General features: G+C 38.8%; 1 protein-coding gene across 2 annotated transcripts; it reads right to left on the reverse strand.

The window, feature by feature from the left end:
* Nucleotides 1-439: 439 nt before the first annotated feature.
* Nucleotides 440-16932, reverse strand: LOC139468323 (dual adapter for phosphotyrosine and 3-phosphotyrosine and 3-phosphoinositide-like). Of its 2 annotated transcripts, none has more exons than XM_071250211.1 (9): nt 16886-16932; nt 11811-11876; nt 9841-9960; nt 5071-5204; nt 4580-4704; nt 4094-4141; nt 3250-3401; nt 2476-2563; nt 440-1544 (listed from the first exon to the last, which is right to left on the reverse strand). In XM_071250211.1, the coding sequence occupies exons 2-9, from the start codon at nt 11843-11845 to the stop codon at nt 1530-1532; spliced, it is 717 nt and encodes a 238-aa protein (XP_071106312.1). In that variant the 5' UTR covers nt 11846-11876; nt 16886-16932; the 3' UTR covers nt 440-1529. The 2 variants fall into 2 exon arrangements, with proteins under 2 accessions (XP_071106312.1, XP_071106313.1); XM_071250212.1 differs by lacking the exon at nt 16886-16932 and adding an exon at nt 16606-16669.
* Between the last annotated feature and the right edge of the window lie 832 nt (nt 16933-17764).

Raw genomic sequence — 17764 nt, forward strand, 5'->3', positions numbered from 1 at the left:
CATGCGAGTATTTTCCGACAGTATCATACGAGTATGCCATGAAACATGATATACCCCTGTCACATACCAGCGTGTTATGTAGTATGACACATCATTATGTTATACAGCAGTATATGATAAAGGAGGATATTAAAGTATGCTGTAAAACAGTGTTCCTAAGCTATGATATTCCGGTATATTACAGAGAACAACAAGAGTGAGAGTGATGACAACAACAGCTCCGAGAGATTGTGCATCCAGCAGACATATCACAGTTTGCTCATTGTGGACCTTGCTTACAGTCTGTCCTCAGACTCTGTTTATCAAAGGTAGCAGGTGCCATTCAGATTGATTGGGAGACAGACCCCAAAAGGCTGAAAATAACTTGACTTGAGTACGGTAACCTTCATTACACCAAAATTAACCATCGTCAGTTACACAACATACAAATCTCTCTGTCTACATAAGTAAAAGCAATAGGAAATGTCAGAACATAAGAATACCTTTCTATCAATTAGAGAGCTTACAGACTCTTAACCTCCAGTATAACATATCTCCATTCTATTATGATAGATACCCTTATCAATTCACTGCCATATATTCGGTTTGAGACCAGTTCAAATGACATGACGCTATAAATTGTTGACAAATCAAATTATATTGTTCTTTCATTATTGAAGCAAGAAGCTGCCTCATCTTGCCTTGTTGCGAGATGTCTCAAATACAACTGGGAATGTCTTGTAGCATAAGGACTTCCCTGACGTCCTAATAATCACTAAAATACATCTTTCCAGCAGCACGTTCAGTATAAACAGTCTTCTGATTGTATTTAATATCCTCGGATCATAGGTTTTCGGACATCACACGTTTTCGGATGGCCATGTTTATCGCGATTAATCACGCCATAGCAAGGGGATTGGCATCACACAGACATTGTAAATACTCAGATGATGGTCTGTTTTTAAGATAAAGTCATGTTTTATAACTGAGTGAGATGTTTTACAGTTGTTTTTGTGATTAGAGGAACAACTATGAATGTTTCTTAAGCGTCCAAAAACCCATAACACAGGAATATATCGAGGACTTGCATGTGCAAGACAGTGATTTTGATTGTGGATAAATGCCGTACTCATGTTTAGTAGAGGCATTTTGATTGGTTGTTGATTTCAAGGTCATGAGCAACAGAAATTCTGTGCCAAGATGGTGATACGAGAGATGGTGGTGATGAAGTCACACCTAAACAAAGCTTTAGTGGCGAATGGGTCTAAGTTTTTATCATAACAGAATAAGCAGATACGCTGGATAATGTAGATGTCAGACACTCTCAGATACAAATCTTCCTTCCACGGGACCAGAACAGTCGCTGACCAGCCCACTGGTAACCATGGTAACGTACAGTCCTAAAGCCCACAACCATGCTTCAAGTTGAACGAATGAGGTCAAGGTCACGACCCAGCAGGCTCCCTTGTATCAGCAGATGATTAGTTGACCTTACAGTCTCACACCAACGTCCACTCATGCAGTCAGCCATTTCTTGACACAAACACTCTTCATGTCCGTGATTTCTGGAATCAAAAGCAAACTATCTATGTAGACCAAATCATGGGGCTTGTAACGCAAACAATAGCAGCTACAAGATATATGGTCACACCCAGTGTCAGTATACTACATAAAAGGAAAGGGATGTAACGAGGCCAACTCACTAAGTTCGTTCAAGGATGAATTCAACAATGTCCAGTGTTCATACCCCTATAACACTTACACACATTTCAAGCAAATACATTAAGTTACGCAATGAGACATAGATGAAGAAAATCGCAGCCGTAATTTTGGAGCTTGTGTCATCAGAAGCTCGTAATATATCGTGATAAATACAGATGAATTAGGAGATGGTACAGGGACTACATCAGGTGATGGAGAAGATGGTACAGGGATGGAGGAGATGGTACAGTGATGAAGGAGATGGTACAGTGATGAAGGAGATGGTACAGGGATGGAGGAGATGGTACAGGGATGGAGGAGATGGTACAGTGATGAAGGAGATGGTACAGTGATGAAGGAGATGGTACAGGGATGGAGGAGATGGTACAGGGATGGAGGAGATGGTACAGGGACTACATCAGGTGATGGAGGAGATGGTACAGGGATGGAGGAGATGGTACAGGGATGGAGGAGATGGTACAGGGACTACATCAGGTGATGGAGGAGATGGTACAGGGATGGAGGAGATGGTACAGGGACTACATCAGGTGATGGAGGAGATGGTACAGGGATGGAGGAGATGGTACAGGGACTACATCAGGTGATGGAGGAGATGGTACAGGGATGGAGGAGATGGTACAGGGATGGAGGAGATGGTACAGGGACTACATCAGGTGATGGAGGAGATGGTACAGGGATGGAGGAGATGGTACAGGGACTACATCAGGTGATGGAGGAGATGGTACAGGGATGGAGGAGATGGTACAGGGACTACATCAGGTGACGGCCACTCACCAGCCTCCAGTTGATCACCTTCATCCATTCATTCATCTCCTGCTCAGATGTGGCATAAATGTAGAATGTCCGCCAGTCAAACTTTAACCTGGACAACAAGAGAAGTCACTTTAAGTACTGATCTAAGGTCAACATCAAAACTCAGCAGACAAGTACTCCCTTTGTGTCTGAAGACTATTTCTATCCATAGGACACTGCATAAGTCATTCCTGGATAAAGAGCTGAAGTAACATAACTAATATATCAGTGATATGTAATATTTAATATCACAAACATCATCGTGTAGATGGAATTGTGAGGTTATGTGAAATGGGGTTTAACGTCACGTTCAAGATCATAGCACTTATATAGCGATGTGCTATATAGCAGGGTAACAACAAGTACTATCTTTAAACGTCTTTTGGTATGACGCGGCCAGGGGTCAGACCCCGAACCTTCTGCTCTCCGGGCGGACGCTCTACCACAAGACCACCGAGCCGAGCCGAGCCGAGCCGAGCCGAGCCGAGCCGAGCCGAGCCGACCAGTCCTTGTTTTAGCTCCTTGTCGATCACCTGGCAGGGTAACAACAACTACCATCTTTTGACATCTTTACGTATGATATGGCCAATGATTGAACCCCCGACCTTCTGCTCTCAGGGCAGGCTCTCCACTAGACCACGAAGGCGGTCGTAGATTGAATGAAGCTCACCTGAACATGTAGTACAAGTAAGTGGAGATTGATTGAAGCTCACCTGAACTAGTAATACATGTACATGTAGGTTGAATGAAGCTCACCTGAACACGTATTGCTTGTCCTTGTGAGAGAAGTCACGACAACATTCAGAGCAGTGTTTCAGGTCGAGGGTCCGTATGGGGTGTTTGTCTGTGTTCTGCTTGTAATACTTTAACTCGTGTTTCTGCAGCACAAACCACCGAGTCCTCCATGTCTGACAAAGAAACGCAAAATATAGAGTTTTATAAGCTTTAGCATTCAAGTTTTGTAATTAATGGCACCTATTTTTCTTTAAGCGATGTCTCAGGGTCGAGGCGAGGGTCTCAGATAAAACGGGATTCCAGTATATTTTCCTTGATGTTTATAAACCAAAACACCTAATCATATCAGGTCAATACATGAGTACTACTTTCTTAAATGAACATCCAAGGGACTGCAACAGGAACATATTTTCAATTTAACATATTTCAATCAACAAAATATTCGTTACTTTATATCACAACTATTTTGTCAATATCTTGTAGATACAGTACACTGACTCCGAGCCGACCAGTCCTTGTTTTAGCCCCTTGATGCTGAACGTCAGACAGGGTAACAACAAGTGCCATATTTTAACGTCTTTTGGTATGACGAGGCCGGGGATCGAAAACCAGACCTTCCGCTCTCCAGGCAGACGCTCTACCACTAGACCACAGAGGTGGTCTACTACCCATCTGACTCTATCATGCACATAACACCGGTATTAATGACTTTGACACAAGTTTTAACATCTTAAATTAGACTTTCATTATTAATAAATTCACATACTGTCAAGTTAGGTTACAATAGTACATTTTAAAAACAAAGATTAAGAAATTATCCTTGTCATAGGACAATCTCTGATGTGAGTCTGACCAATAGCCTCACCTTGAAATGAGCTCCTATCTTAGTGAGGAAACCCTCCTTTGAGTTGATCTGGAAATCATAAACATTTCATGGTCAAAACAGATTATACAACTATACAACAATAAAACTTCATAATGGTCACACTAGATGAGTCTCGTAAGCCACTACATTCTTGTTGCTTGGACTAGAGACCAGCAACCTTACATACATATAAATCAGAAGAAAAATATCAGAATGACAAGGTGTTTTCATACCAGCAACAGAAAAGAACACTTTGACAATAAACATAATCCCATGGATTATTATATGGCTGAAGCAGAAATTTAGTAATAATATTTATTAGGACCCAAACTAGGCCAAGTTTATCTCTTTTGTCACAAACAGATCCAATCACCTCTGAGATGATAAAAAAAAATCAGGAACAATGCATTTTATTTTTTATTTATTTCCTTCCTACCAAATGTTTTCACAATCAAAAAGGAAGATAAAAAGTCTGGCCTAACCTACCGAGAAATCTGACCTTTGTTCATTGGTATCTGCTGAGGAGAGTTCTGCATGCACAGTGACATATTCGTACATCTGGGGCTCCTCGATGTCACGCGGGTAGGGCTGAGTGAGTAGCACCAGCTGACCTGCAACACGTAATGTCAACTGTCATCTGGAAGACATGCTACTCGAAAATAAAATTAAACTATCCACAAATGTTTACTTAAACCTTAAAGAGTGGGTAAACGAATTTACAAGCATTTAGAACAAACTTTTCTTGAGGGGTGTGAAGTTCCTGCCAATGGCGTGCCTCATCATCATCATCATCACCATCATCACCACCACCATCATCATCATCATCATCATCATCATTATCAATATTATCATCATCATCATCATCATCATCATCATCATCATCATCATTATGTAGATTCACTGTTACTGAAATACACCATAAGGTTGCCCAGCAACGTATATGACAACTGATACTGCCTCGTCGCCCCAACACCCACCAGACTCTCCGCCTATCAGGGGTTTGTTGTCAAAGTGAAACAGCAGATCCTTGATCGTCTTGAACGTTCCGTGGCCAAACTTGAACTCTGTGCCATTCCATGTGAGATTGAAGTGTTTCACTGACTGGTCACATCTGAACACATGCAATACATACACAAACAACTAAAACAGCAACTCAAAGAAATCAAAAACAATTCTAATATCTGAACTGTTCACAAAATGTCAGGGCTATTTCGCTAATGTTATGAGGGTATAAAGATTGTGGGTAATAATAGCTTTCCAATACAAGCATTTAAACAATTCTCAATCCCGCATCAATCTCATTAAAATCAGATCTTAGTTCTCGCTACCGTTAAACAAAGATCTGAGGACATCCCATTACGGGTCACGTCAGACTGACCTTGCGCGAACTTTGACCAACCAATGGAATGACCAATCATAAAAGTGGCGACTACGCTTCGAAACATATTTTGATAAATTCTCAATTACAAATTTGAAACCTGAACAAAAGAACATGCCTAATAGATGGTCTCGATTGTATGGATTCAGTCGTTAAACCCGTAACTATCGTTCGGAATACGTTTTCGAGGTTGCATGATTAGAAATCACATTCCGACTGTCACTTTCCTGATCTGATAAGCGACGCTCTGATTAGTCGGATGAAAGGTCGTTCTGACGTGACCCCTAATGGGATGTCTTCAGATCTTCGTTTAGCGGTAGCGAGAACTAAGGTCAGATTTTAATGAGATTGATCCCAAATGGTCAGTTAAGGCGACATGATGACACAGTGCTTCAGGGCTCGATTTAAGGAACTTGAATTAACTTAAACCAGGTGCATGTTTATATGAAACACCAAGTTGCACCGGACAAATCCAGGTTGCATCATGCTCCCATAAGTTTATTAAAGGTCAACACATAGATGCATCAATCAGTCCACATAAATAAAATCTCAGATTTCAGACTGTACCACGATTTTACATAAATTAATGATGTATTGATGTAAAATTTAAAAGGAATGAAATGTAAGAAAGCATGATGAATTACACAAAACACCGGGGTTAATGGTGTAGCTTTAAGATACTGATTGAGTTCAAAAATCGTTGTTGGGTTGAAAAGTAAGCCACAAATTTGAAAAAAAGAAATAACATGCATATGGTGTAAATTTAAAAAATTAGGTTGCAGATTTTTAAAATTAGGTTGCAGTTTTCAAAAATAGGTTGCACTGGTGCATGTTTTACAAGGCTACATCAAGTCCTGTGATTGTATCATCACCTCAACAACAGGCTGCATTCAGTGAAGATTACCTGCTCAAAACTAAGAATTATGGGCTATCTGTCCACAGGCATGAATGCTGTCTTATTGGTTATTCTGTAATTAATATAACTCACCAGAAAAATGTATGAATAGTTATGAATACAGGTGAATCCATAAGACCAAGAGGTACACACAAGTTGTATTAAAGAGGTGTTATTTCTCATCATCCTAACATCAAGCAGCAATGAATAGTCCATGATGTTGCAAGTGATAAAACAGTGATAAGTTAAGTACCAAAATTGATGTGAGTTTCAGGCACAGAAAGGTAGTGGTATCAAGCCCAGTAAAAGCCTTGTCTGGCACTAATAGCATCCATCACATATATACATGTTCAACATTAGTCTGTGTCAGGATGTTAGCAACGAACTGCTTTCATTCTCGTAGAGATAGGCAATGGCAAAACTTGTTAAATACAGTCAAGTCTCGTTAATCCGACATCGTTGGTTGCAAATTATTGTGTCGGATTAACGAGTATGTCGGATTAACAAAATTAATTGATTTGTGATCGAAAATCGGACGTCTTCACGATAGATAATAACCGTGTGTACCACATTAATCTGGCTTCAATTTGTAAACTACATTTGTATAGCTTTGTACATACAGGTTTGAATAGCTTTTCCTGTTAATTGTTAAGTTAATCTCTGCAGTGAGTGCGTGTCAAAACACAGGGTTGTGTACTCGCGGGCAGATGTAATGAGTGATTTCGGTAATTCGTTGCAAATTAGGTGTGTCGGAGTGCGAGAATGTCGGATTAACAGGACTAAATAGCACTGAATCAATCGGTTGCCATCATTTTTGTCGGATAAAGCCGAGTGTCGGATTAACGAGACTTGACTGTATATTAAAATTATATGTTAAAATATTGTATTGAAATACAGATGCCTGCATTGATATTGTGATGTGTGCCATACCATGACACTGGATAGGTTTCTTTGTAATTTCAGACATGCTTTTAATTAATGAAAAAAAAAATGGAAAGATAAAATTGGTTGTCACTTACTTAACAGCATATTTGAGCAAAAGTTATCATGAAGATTTCATTATGACTTGGAATGAAATAAGCAGAAAACAATAAAAAATGCTTAAAATACATTGGTTGGTTGTTGGTTGGTTTGTTGTTTGACGCCGCACTCAGCAATATTCCAGCAATATGACAGCGGTCTGTAAATAATCAAGTCTGGACCAAACAATCCAGTGATTGATATCATGAGCATCTATCCATGCAGTTGGGATCGATGACATGCATCAACCAAGTCATCGAGCCTGACTACCCGATCCTGTTAGTCGCCTTTTACGACAAACATAGTCACCTTTTACAGCAAGCATGGGTTGCTGAAGACCTACCTATTCTAACCCAGAATCTTCACGGGTCTTAAAATACATTGCAATACATAGTGTTTCAAATCCTTAGTGTAATAAACCCTCATAGTGATAACACAACACATCCGTGGTCTCTTTAGGCCTTGTTTGTTTCTTCCTTAATGCAGCACTCAGCAACATTCCAGCTGTATGAAGACGGCCTGTAAATCACCGAGTCTAGACCAGATGAACCAGTGACTGACATGATGAGCAAATGACACATAATCAACCAGGCCACAAATCCATTGTGTCTCCTTGTGTGACAACATGGCCAATCATTAGTTGCTGGAGACCAATCCTAATCCCTATGGGTGCCTTGCTTACAGCTGAAAGATTTGGTGCTGACAGATGCAAATGCAGTTACCAATTACCAGTACCACAAGAGCGTTGCTGCCTTCAGTACCCGTGATGCTGAATACCGTAATCGACGTAATAAGCGCCCAGGGCGCTCTCAAAATTAGAAAAAGGGGGCTCTTATTAGAATAATAATTTGGTGAGAAAAAAACAGAGTTGAAAGATACATTTCGTGGTTTATGCTGACAGCCTGTTTATGTACGGCAGATATATTTTTTCTGAAATTGAATTGCCCATAATTAAGGGTGCATATAACACACGGGTGCGTTTTGTACGCGAATTAATAAGTCTTGTGTACATTGATCAATCGGAAGGGTGCTAATTGGGATTGTTCACTGGCCAATATATTAGCAAATACCGCCGTGGGCGCTTATTAGAGCGGGGCGCTTATTACGTCGAATACGGTAGTCTGTCCTCTGATGCCTCGCTGTGCATCACATTAACATTCACCTCCTTGTCAGGAGCATTTATAGGGCTTAACTAAATAACCCTGACTTTGTGTGAACAGCATAAAACAAACTTTATACAAAAACTTACAAAGCCAGCCTGCACCAAAAATCAAAATGAACATAATCATGCACATGATCATACTAGCATTACATTCCAGTCTAAACATGTTCCATCAAAAGTAATGCAGATTGTTGACATGTACCGTTTTGGTTAAAACACTTGAAATTCAACTAAATCTGGGATTTGATACCAGTACCATGACCACTGATTCCTGGGACAGCTTACAACAGCTGCAGAAAAGGAAGATGTGGTGTATGGTGCACAGGCAAGCTCCTTGCCGAGATAGCCCATTTGCAGAGCTCTCTCTACTATCACTGCCACCAGTCAAAGCTCCCTACAAGGGCTGGGACAATAGCTGCAGAACAGGAAGATGTGGTGTATGGTGCACAGGCAAGCTCCTCGCAGTGATAGCCCATTTGCAGAGCTCTCTACACTATCACTGCAAGCAGTCAAAGCTCCCTACAAGGGCTGGGACAATAGCTGCAGAACAGGAAGATGTGATGTATGGTGCACAGGCAAGCTCCTCGCAGTGATAGCCCATTTGCAGAGCTCTCTACACTATCACTGCAAGCAGTCAAAGCTCCCTACTGTGAGGACCTTGGTGCACAGGGAGTATATGTATATAAACCGGTAATCACCATAGTATGACAGTTGTTTGAACAGCTCAGCATTTTGCTTATTTTCTGAAGTAATTTGAGAATAGGTCTCTGACATAAAGTTGTCTTAGGAATTATTGCAAGTGTAGGTTTTCATGACCAGGGGTAGAAATGGATCTTGTTAAAGTGTGCGACAGGTCACTCGTAAAGATGCTTAGAGCACTCTTTGGAATTTATATGTGCCAAAACATAAGTGAAAGTCATTTCACAATCAGCCGAAAAAAAACAGTTTCAACATTTGTTAGTTTTCCTTGTGTTTGTGTTTACAGATACAAAAGTACATTTAACATTGCTTTCATCAAAAAAACATCTTCACTGGGAATAAGTGTTAAAACAAAAATGGTTTCTTAGTGTGCCCTTCAGACAAAAGTAACTTATTCTAATATGCGTGTATGATTTTAACCGTTCCATTGGCTCTCTAGTAGAAGTAGGGATTTTTAACCCCCTGAATCCCATTAAATTACCAGTCAGACAACACACAATACTGTACAAGTTACTGCAACAACGTCCAATGGTTAACATTCACACAAAGCAACAGATACGGTAACCATGGTAATAAACTTATAATGTTCCTACCTGACAGAAATGGCATACTCCCCAACTTTGGAGCTGGCACGAAGCAGGTAGATGCCATTATCTGCATTCTGCATCAGCATACTTTCAGCGGTGTGACGATTCAAGTTGGGATGGAACCAGCTTCAACACAGACATAGCAGTGTTCCAAATTAAAAAGCAAAGCCAATGGGTTGTTGTTAGTGTGTTGTGATATATATGTCACTTTGACCAATCATTGGCTATTTTGGGAGGAAAATCCAAGCCTAAGAGAAACTAACATTTTTAGTCCACTTGTCCTTATAAATATAACATATAGCAAAACTCTTACAAATAGCAAATTTCTACTTGTCCTCATGATACCTTAACTTTTGGGCAGTTTGGCAAGGACTATAGGACTAGTGCCAATTTCTAAAGCTGACTTAGTAGGTCCGAGTCTTCAGACATTTTACCAGTTTTGAGAAATTGATAAACCAAGAATCATAATCAGGCCAAATCTGGGATTCAAACTCAGGATTCTTGCATGCAAAGCTGAACAGCAAACTGTGGCCGCATAGTGACTTCAGGTCATAACGCTACTGTTGAACACACAGTAGAAGCTGACCTAGGCCGATACAAGGGTTGTTTCTCAAATCCATTAAATGCAGTGAGCAATTAACAAATGACTGCACAACAGATAAACTGGCTCTAACACAGAAAACTAAAACAAAACAACATGATCTCCATCTTCATGAATCAAGGGGGTTAACGGACTATAAAAGTACAGTTTCCACCTTTGCCGAACTAGGCTGGAATTCTCAGGTTCGATCATAGCGTCACCTGTGGCTATTACGGGTTATGTCCCTTCTATGCCTCTCCTATGGACAATCAGATTCCACCTCTCATATCACTTGCATTTGCTTCAAACAAAATGGCGTCACCCAGTTAAGACGATCTGATCGATAATCAAGATCTACATTGTGATAAAACGGGTCTTACATCACGAAGTGCATCAAATCACGTGAGCATTGTGATTAAAAACATGAAATGATTTGGAAAATAACTGTTGACAACGAATTGGCAGTGCACATGCTTTGCAAATACTGCATTCGACCGAAAACTGCATGGCAGTTTATGATTCGGATTTTGATTTCATTGCATGATTTTGATCTGACTATGCATAGACTCATTAGTCCAGCCAAAATGTTACTCCGTAATACCAGCCTAGCTCGGCAAGGTTGGAAACTGGACTTTTAAAATCAGTTATCTCTCTTGCCTTGGGAAGATGCACGATCTGAGGCAATGTTAGTTTACTCATCATATGACATAACTTTCAATATTCCACTAAGCAGAGTCTGTGTCCAGAGACAAATACATTACCACATAATGATTACAACGCTACATTTAACACATATATTTGTGTATATAATGAACTTTGGTGACCTTCAGAGTACTTAAACAGATGTAAATCTGTTTGCCAAGGCTTGCTCAATACAATGTTTATTCCTATTTTAGGATATTTACCATCCCAAAACGGACTCGCGTGATAACCTCTATGTCCTGGATAATATTTACCTTGTGCCAAGTTTTGCTGCATGTTTCAACACGAAGACAATGACTATGTTACGTTTCACAGCTGCAGTCAATATTGACTCATGATGCAACTGGGCCGAAGAAGATAAATAAACAAAATACCTGACCCTAATCTTAACATAGGAAGAGATGGTTTTAGTTAACATTACATAATTTGATAACTCTTCAATCACAAAATCATAATATAAACCTTTGACCTTAAACACCAGTGAGATTAGGGACCGATCATTTTATATTCTGGGGGTGCCTTGGGTTTGGTATCAAGATTGGATATTTTTTCAGCTTCAGCTACGAAACCAGATATTTTTTTATTTAAAACTCTGAGGCTGAATTTGCTTTTGGAAAAAAACACCTTGCAACAACGTAATTTTTAGGGCAGACAATTTTTCTTTCTTTTTTAAAATGTCACCATGGTTACATACCTGAGTTTCTCCAACTCATCAATCCGCTGACACATCGTGACTTTAAACCAGTCCTGCTGAATACACCTGAAACATTTCCCAGCTCAATATTCATCTTGTGTTAATAATACACATCGTGCATTTAAACCATTCCTACTGAATACACCTGAGACAATTTCTGGCTCAATATTCATCTTGTATCAATAATACACATTTTGCCTTTAAACTAGTCCTGCCGAATACACCTGAAACATTACCCAGCTCTATTCTCATCTTGTATCAATAATACAAATTGTGCCTTTAAACCATTCCTGCCAAATACTCCTGAAACATAACCCAGTCAGTGTAGACAATGCAGTAATATCAAGTACAACCTGCAATTCATAGCCCACATACTGTAAATCTGGAAATTAATGTGAGCGTGAATTAAATAAGAAAAATGCGAGTCAGTGGTCTTTGCTTGCATTAATCAACTTCACCTTTATGTCTCCAAATGACTATCAACAATAAGACGTGCCTCACTGCACACTTTTGATGGCAGAAATACCAACTTGAATATGAACACAAACACGGTTTATTGAGCAGCAGTTGTAACAAGTATATAACATTGTCATTCAAAGAATAGGAATGACACAATTGGCATCCGCTGAGTTATCACTGCTGGGGTCAAGAGTTCTACGCACTCGTATCAAGCTTGTTGACGCCTTCAACCCATACCAATCAGTGAACTGTTGTTGGTTCACATATTTTACTGCCTTTGAACTTCCTTAATGCCAGGCAACAGAGTAAACATTACAGAACACTACAGTTACAGTATGTACCCCAAAGTCTGCAGAAATGTCACAAAAAGACAAGGTATACAAGTATTTTGCAGATTGGTCTACCTTGTATATCATATACATATACATTTTAATAACTACAAAAGATTATACATGTGACATGCTGTAATATTGGTAGTCAAGACAAAACAAATGCTGTACAATGTAGGGACTGGCAACTTTGGGAAAAAATTAAGAAAGTGGAATTCACAGAATGTTGCTATGTACGTACAGTGAGAACATAGCTGGGTTGTCCTGTACAATGCAGGAACACTTGATTATACTTCCTCATTATGATCTATTGCAACAAACTGCACTTCTCATTTCAAAGTTCACCAAGAAAACTCTATATGATACAAACAGAAAGCGGTAATGTACTCAGTAAGGACTCTCCTTGAGCATCTAAATGAAATTCTCGGAACACAAACATATTTAGGCTTGTGTCAAATTTTGTTCCTGGTCAGTGGTCAGGCCTCATTACAGTAGCACAAAGTAGTCTTTTCATATTTTGAATAATGTTTGTAAAATTTGTAAAACGTCTCGGTACGGGACAAAAGGAGATATTATATCTCCTTTACCCCAGGCACTCGATGAGAGAAACATGATATTTCACTCAATACAAACTAGTCCTATTTATTATATACTTTTAGTGTAGTTGTCTACCGGAAAATGAAATGATTTCATTACAAATGTAAAACCTTGAAACCTAAATTCTGCCTACATAACATAGAGGGACGGTTCATGACCCAATGTATTTGCGACTTAAAAAGTAGCATCGTCTTTGCAAAATCTTAAAAAATGTAACCAAAAGTATCAAAAAGTATTTAGGGTCATGAAATTTTTCTATCATACATTCTGATATGATTATATACAAAACTAACTTTAACAAAAAATATTCTTTAAAACTATGACACCGCTGTTGGAAGCAAAAGAATAAACACAGGTCAAGTAACAAAAAAAGTGCTTTGAGAAACGAGCAATCTCGATTGACGAGTTAAATGAGAAACTTACAGTTTATAATGAAATGGCAAGGAGAGATATTAACTTCATAAATGACCATCTGTCATTTTTTTGCCCTGTCAATATGGAACTAAAGTAAAAAGGACGTCAACAGTTTGTGTACGGGCCAAACACAAACAATAAAGGGAGACAATTTGAGGGGACGTAACTCTTATTTGACAATAGATGACAATAAGTGTTATGTTCACTGCAGTGAAATATCAACTGTTATGCTCACTGCAATGAAAATATCACTTTTCTCAAATTCAGAAAACTCTGTCTTTCACACTCAAGTATATAACAAATGTAAATTCAGGGTCCAAAAGTAACATAATTCTGCTGGCCCGAAACTAGACGAACATCTTGTCCCTGAAATAAAGTTATGTATATGGTTAAATGAGCGAGGTAGGGGGGTTATCAAATATATACAGTGGGATCTGTACAAAAGACTAGTCCAGAGCTAAGCATAACATTAACAAGACTAGAATATCATTGTGAATGGTCTAAGTAATTCATGAGATAAAAGTTGCAATTCCCACTCCCTAAACATGACTACCACAATTACTAATAAGTGGCACACCGCACCATTTCCTTCCTCATCCTAAACAAAGAATATCACAACTGGGTGAGTGAGTGAGTGAGTTGGGTTTAACGCCGCTTTTAACAGTATTCCAGTTATATCGCGGCGTGTCAGCTTAATGTGGGAGGAAAGCCCGAAGTGATGCAGGTCTCAGATGTTTACCACTTCGGTGAAACCCACGAGCACAGGTATGGTGCTGACAAACCTCGAAACATAATCAGGGCAAACCGGGATTCGAACCCACAATCATAGGTTTCTGGCGTGTCCAAGGGACGCAACTCTGCACAGCGAATCGCGGCGCCTTAGACGACTGGGCCACCCGTGCCCCCCACAACTGGGACTAAAATTATAACTGTTATAATTGTTATAACTCAGTGATGGTACAGTGTAACAGGCACGACATCTGCACACAGCACTAGTTTTTCCCAAAGATATATACAGCACGGATGAAAATCTACTGCTAGTGGAAATATACTGTCAAAGCAGTAAACCTTTTAATGTCACAACATCATTCAACACAAGTGGTTAGCCTAGTGGTTAAAGCGTTCATTCGTCACACCAAAGACCCGGGTTCGATTCCGACATGGGTACAATGTGAGAAGCCCATTTCTGGTGTCTCCCGCCGTGATATTGCTGGAATATTGCTAAAAGCGGCGTAAAACCATACTCACTCACTCCCATTATGACCATAATCACGTAAGCATCACACAAAAGAAAACTTCTACTAGATCTATGGTGGCAACATCTTGTAGTGACAATGATGACAATATCAAGCACATTTTAGTTCTTTCTGTTGTTGAAGTATTGGCAGTGAGTAGTGAGTACCATGTTGCATAGACAGACTCTTTGCTTCATGTCAATGAACCATGGGTTAGTTTACTTTCCACATATTTGTTGTCCAAAAAGACAATGGGATTGGGCACAATTTCAACACTTATTGCTATCTTCTCCCTCTGTGAAGTTAAACATATTATAACATAATAATAATGAACAATTTACAACGCACTCGAAAGATAAAATACTGAACATCTCATACATATGCAAATATTGTACTGTTTAGTGTTTAAATATAGATTTGACAATTTTGATTACCATATTGGACGCAATAAGCGCCCAGGGCGCTCTCAAAATAAGAAACAGGGGGATCTTATTAGAATATTATTTTGGTGAGGAAAAAAACAGAGTTGAAAGATTGTAAATTTTGTGGTTTATGCTGACAAATGATACAAAAGAAGAATCTGTGCGTATTATACCTGACAGATATATTTTCCAGAATTTAATTGCCCATAATTAAGGGTGAATATAACACGTGTGCATATTATACACGAATAAATAAGTCTTGTGTACATCGATCAATCGGAAGGGGTGCTAATTGGGATTGTTCACTAGCCAATATATTAACAAATATCGCTGTGGACGCTTATTAAATCGAATACAGTAATTACTATTTGGAAACAATAATACTGCTTAATCTGTCTTCTATAAATTTGTGTAAAGACAGGACTATATTTGTATTTGTAAAACATTTAGTTTTAGGTCACCAAATACCCTAACCCTAACCTTATCCTGTTTATTTCCGAATATGCAAATTACACAGAGAGAATGTGTCAGTTTGACAGAAAACACCAATAACTTAAAACAGGGCCATTGTGTTGCCAGGCTGAAAACTAAGAAACACAAACAAAATCCAGTAGTATACATGACAACATCCATGTTCAAAGAATTCTCCATACAAAACAATTATTATAGGCTCCTAACATAAAAAATGAAATAATAATAAATGTTATTCCCCATCTTACAGTCAAACATAATCAAGAGTAGAGCAGCGAATCAGATGTAAATAAGAAGAGGAGCTTTACGTTCACATTTTATAAGGCCATGAATTTTACCAATCAATTAATACTTCATTCATTGAGATAACATACATGTAATGTTTTAATAAAGTTTACATTTTATACAATAACATCATAACTAGGCCTATATCATGACTACCTTGAATGTGTACTAGGGCCTATACGTGTCGAGAATTGTTCCTTTAAATTATAATATAGGCCTATACTGTATGCACAGGAACTCGTTATTGGTCAGTAAATAAAAATATATACCCAGCGTTAGAAATTGGCACTAGTCCTATAGTCCTTGCCCAATGGTAAAGGTATCATATAAGGACTAGAAGAAATTTGCCATTTTTAAGGGTTTTGCTATGTTATCATTATAAGGACTAGTGGACGAAAACTGTTAGTTTCTAACCCTGATACCCCCTAAACTGATATATAGGGGGTATATAAGTTTAATATATAGGGGGTATATAAGTTTAATTTACTGACCAATAACGTTTCCTATATAGATGACTTAGAAAATACTGATGTTATATAATGTAGGCATAATATACAAATTCAAGATCTATGCCATTACATACCCAGCTAAGACATGGCCACATAGAAACACTTCGCTGAATACAGGCCACTCATTTGAAAAATGGATTCCAATTTTGCAGGAATGCGACACATCGTGACTCACATACAGAACACGTTAGGCTATAGGAGATCGGACAGTCACGCACAACAGCTTACGAAGTCATTGAAAGGTATCAAATAGCTATAAGTGTTATACCACACCCAGACAATTGAGAGTCAATAAGAAACTCTAAATAATGAAGTATTTAAACAAAAACTTGCAAGAAAAATCAATTTGTTTACCCTGTACTGTTCCGCTCCTACTCTGTTGATCTTTCCGGACTGTCTTGGTGTTCTAAGGGAGGTAACGGGGGAAGAAAAGTTGAATACCACTATACATAATTTTTAACCAAGTCTTTTCGTTTCCTTGTAGTAATACATATCTATGTTGTTTTTTTACACTGCCAGTTTCGGTAGTCCGTTAGTCCGAGACTACTGAAAATCTAGAGTGACTTGTTGTTTTCCAGATCTAGCTATTTGGCATAAACCACTTATCTAGTCCGAATTAAGGAGCTTAAAAAAAAATTCGGACTAAAATGACCAAAGGTGTTTACCCTTGACATATCTCTTGCAGAAAACAAGTTTGTCAGATATCTAACAGATATGCATTCCGTCTTAATGTTATTTTATTCGTTGTTTATTACCAATCACCTGTTTACCTACTTGTACATATTCAACATTACCACACAGTTCACACATACACATCCAAATACACAATCAACCATATATTTACTGTTTATGTTTCAGGGACACCCGGACTGGCGGAACGGCGTTAGACTACTTTTCTTATATTTCAAGTAAATGCACGTTAAATTACACTAACTTCCTGTCTCTTAGGGCTCACCGCGGTCAACCCTCATCTAAGCATGACTTCTCTCGTGGAAAGGAGTGTATGTGTGCGCGTAGGCTTATTTATTGGGTTGGGTAGGTGAGTGAGTGAGGTTTTACGCTGCGCTTTTTTGCAATATTCCAGCAATATCACGACGGGTGCCCCAGAAATGGGCTTCATGTGGAAAATCGAACTCTGGCCTTCGGTGTAAACGATAGGCTATCACTGCCCTTCATTGGTTCAATGGAAGAAAATATTTTATGTTGAGTTAAATGTTCTATTTAAATGGAATC

The sequence above is a fragment of the Haliotis cracherodii genome, unplaced genomic scaffold (genome assembly GCF_022045235.1).
Source record: "Haliotis cracherodii isolate W230 unplaced genomic scaffold, xgHalCrac1.p SCAF_2, whole genome shotgun sequence".
NCBI classification, from domain to species: domain Eukaryota; kingdom Metazoa; phylum Mollusca; class Gastropoda; order Lepetellida; family Haliotidae; genus Haliotis; species Haliotis cracherodii.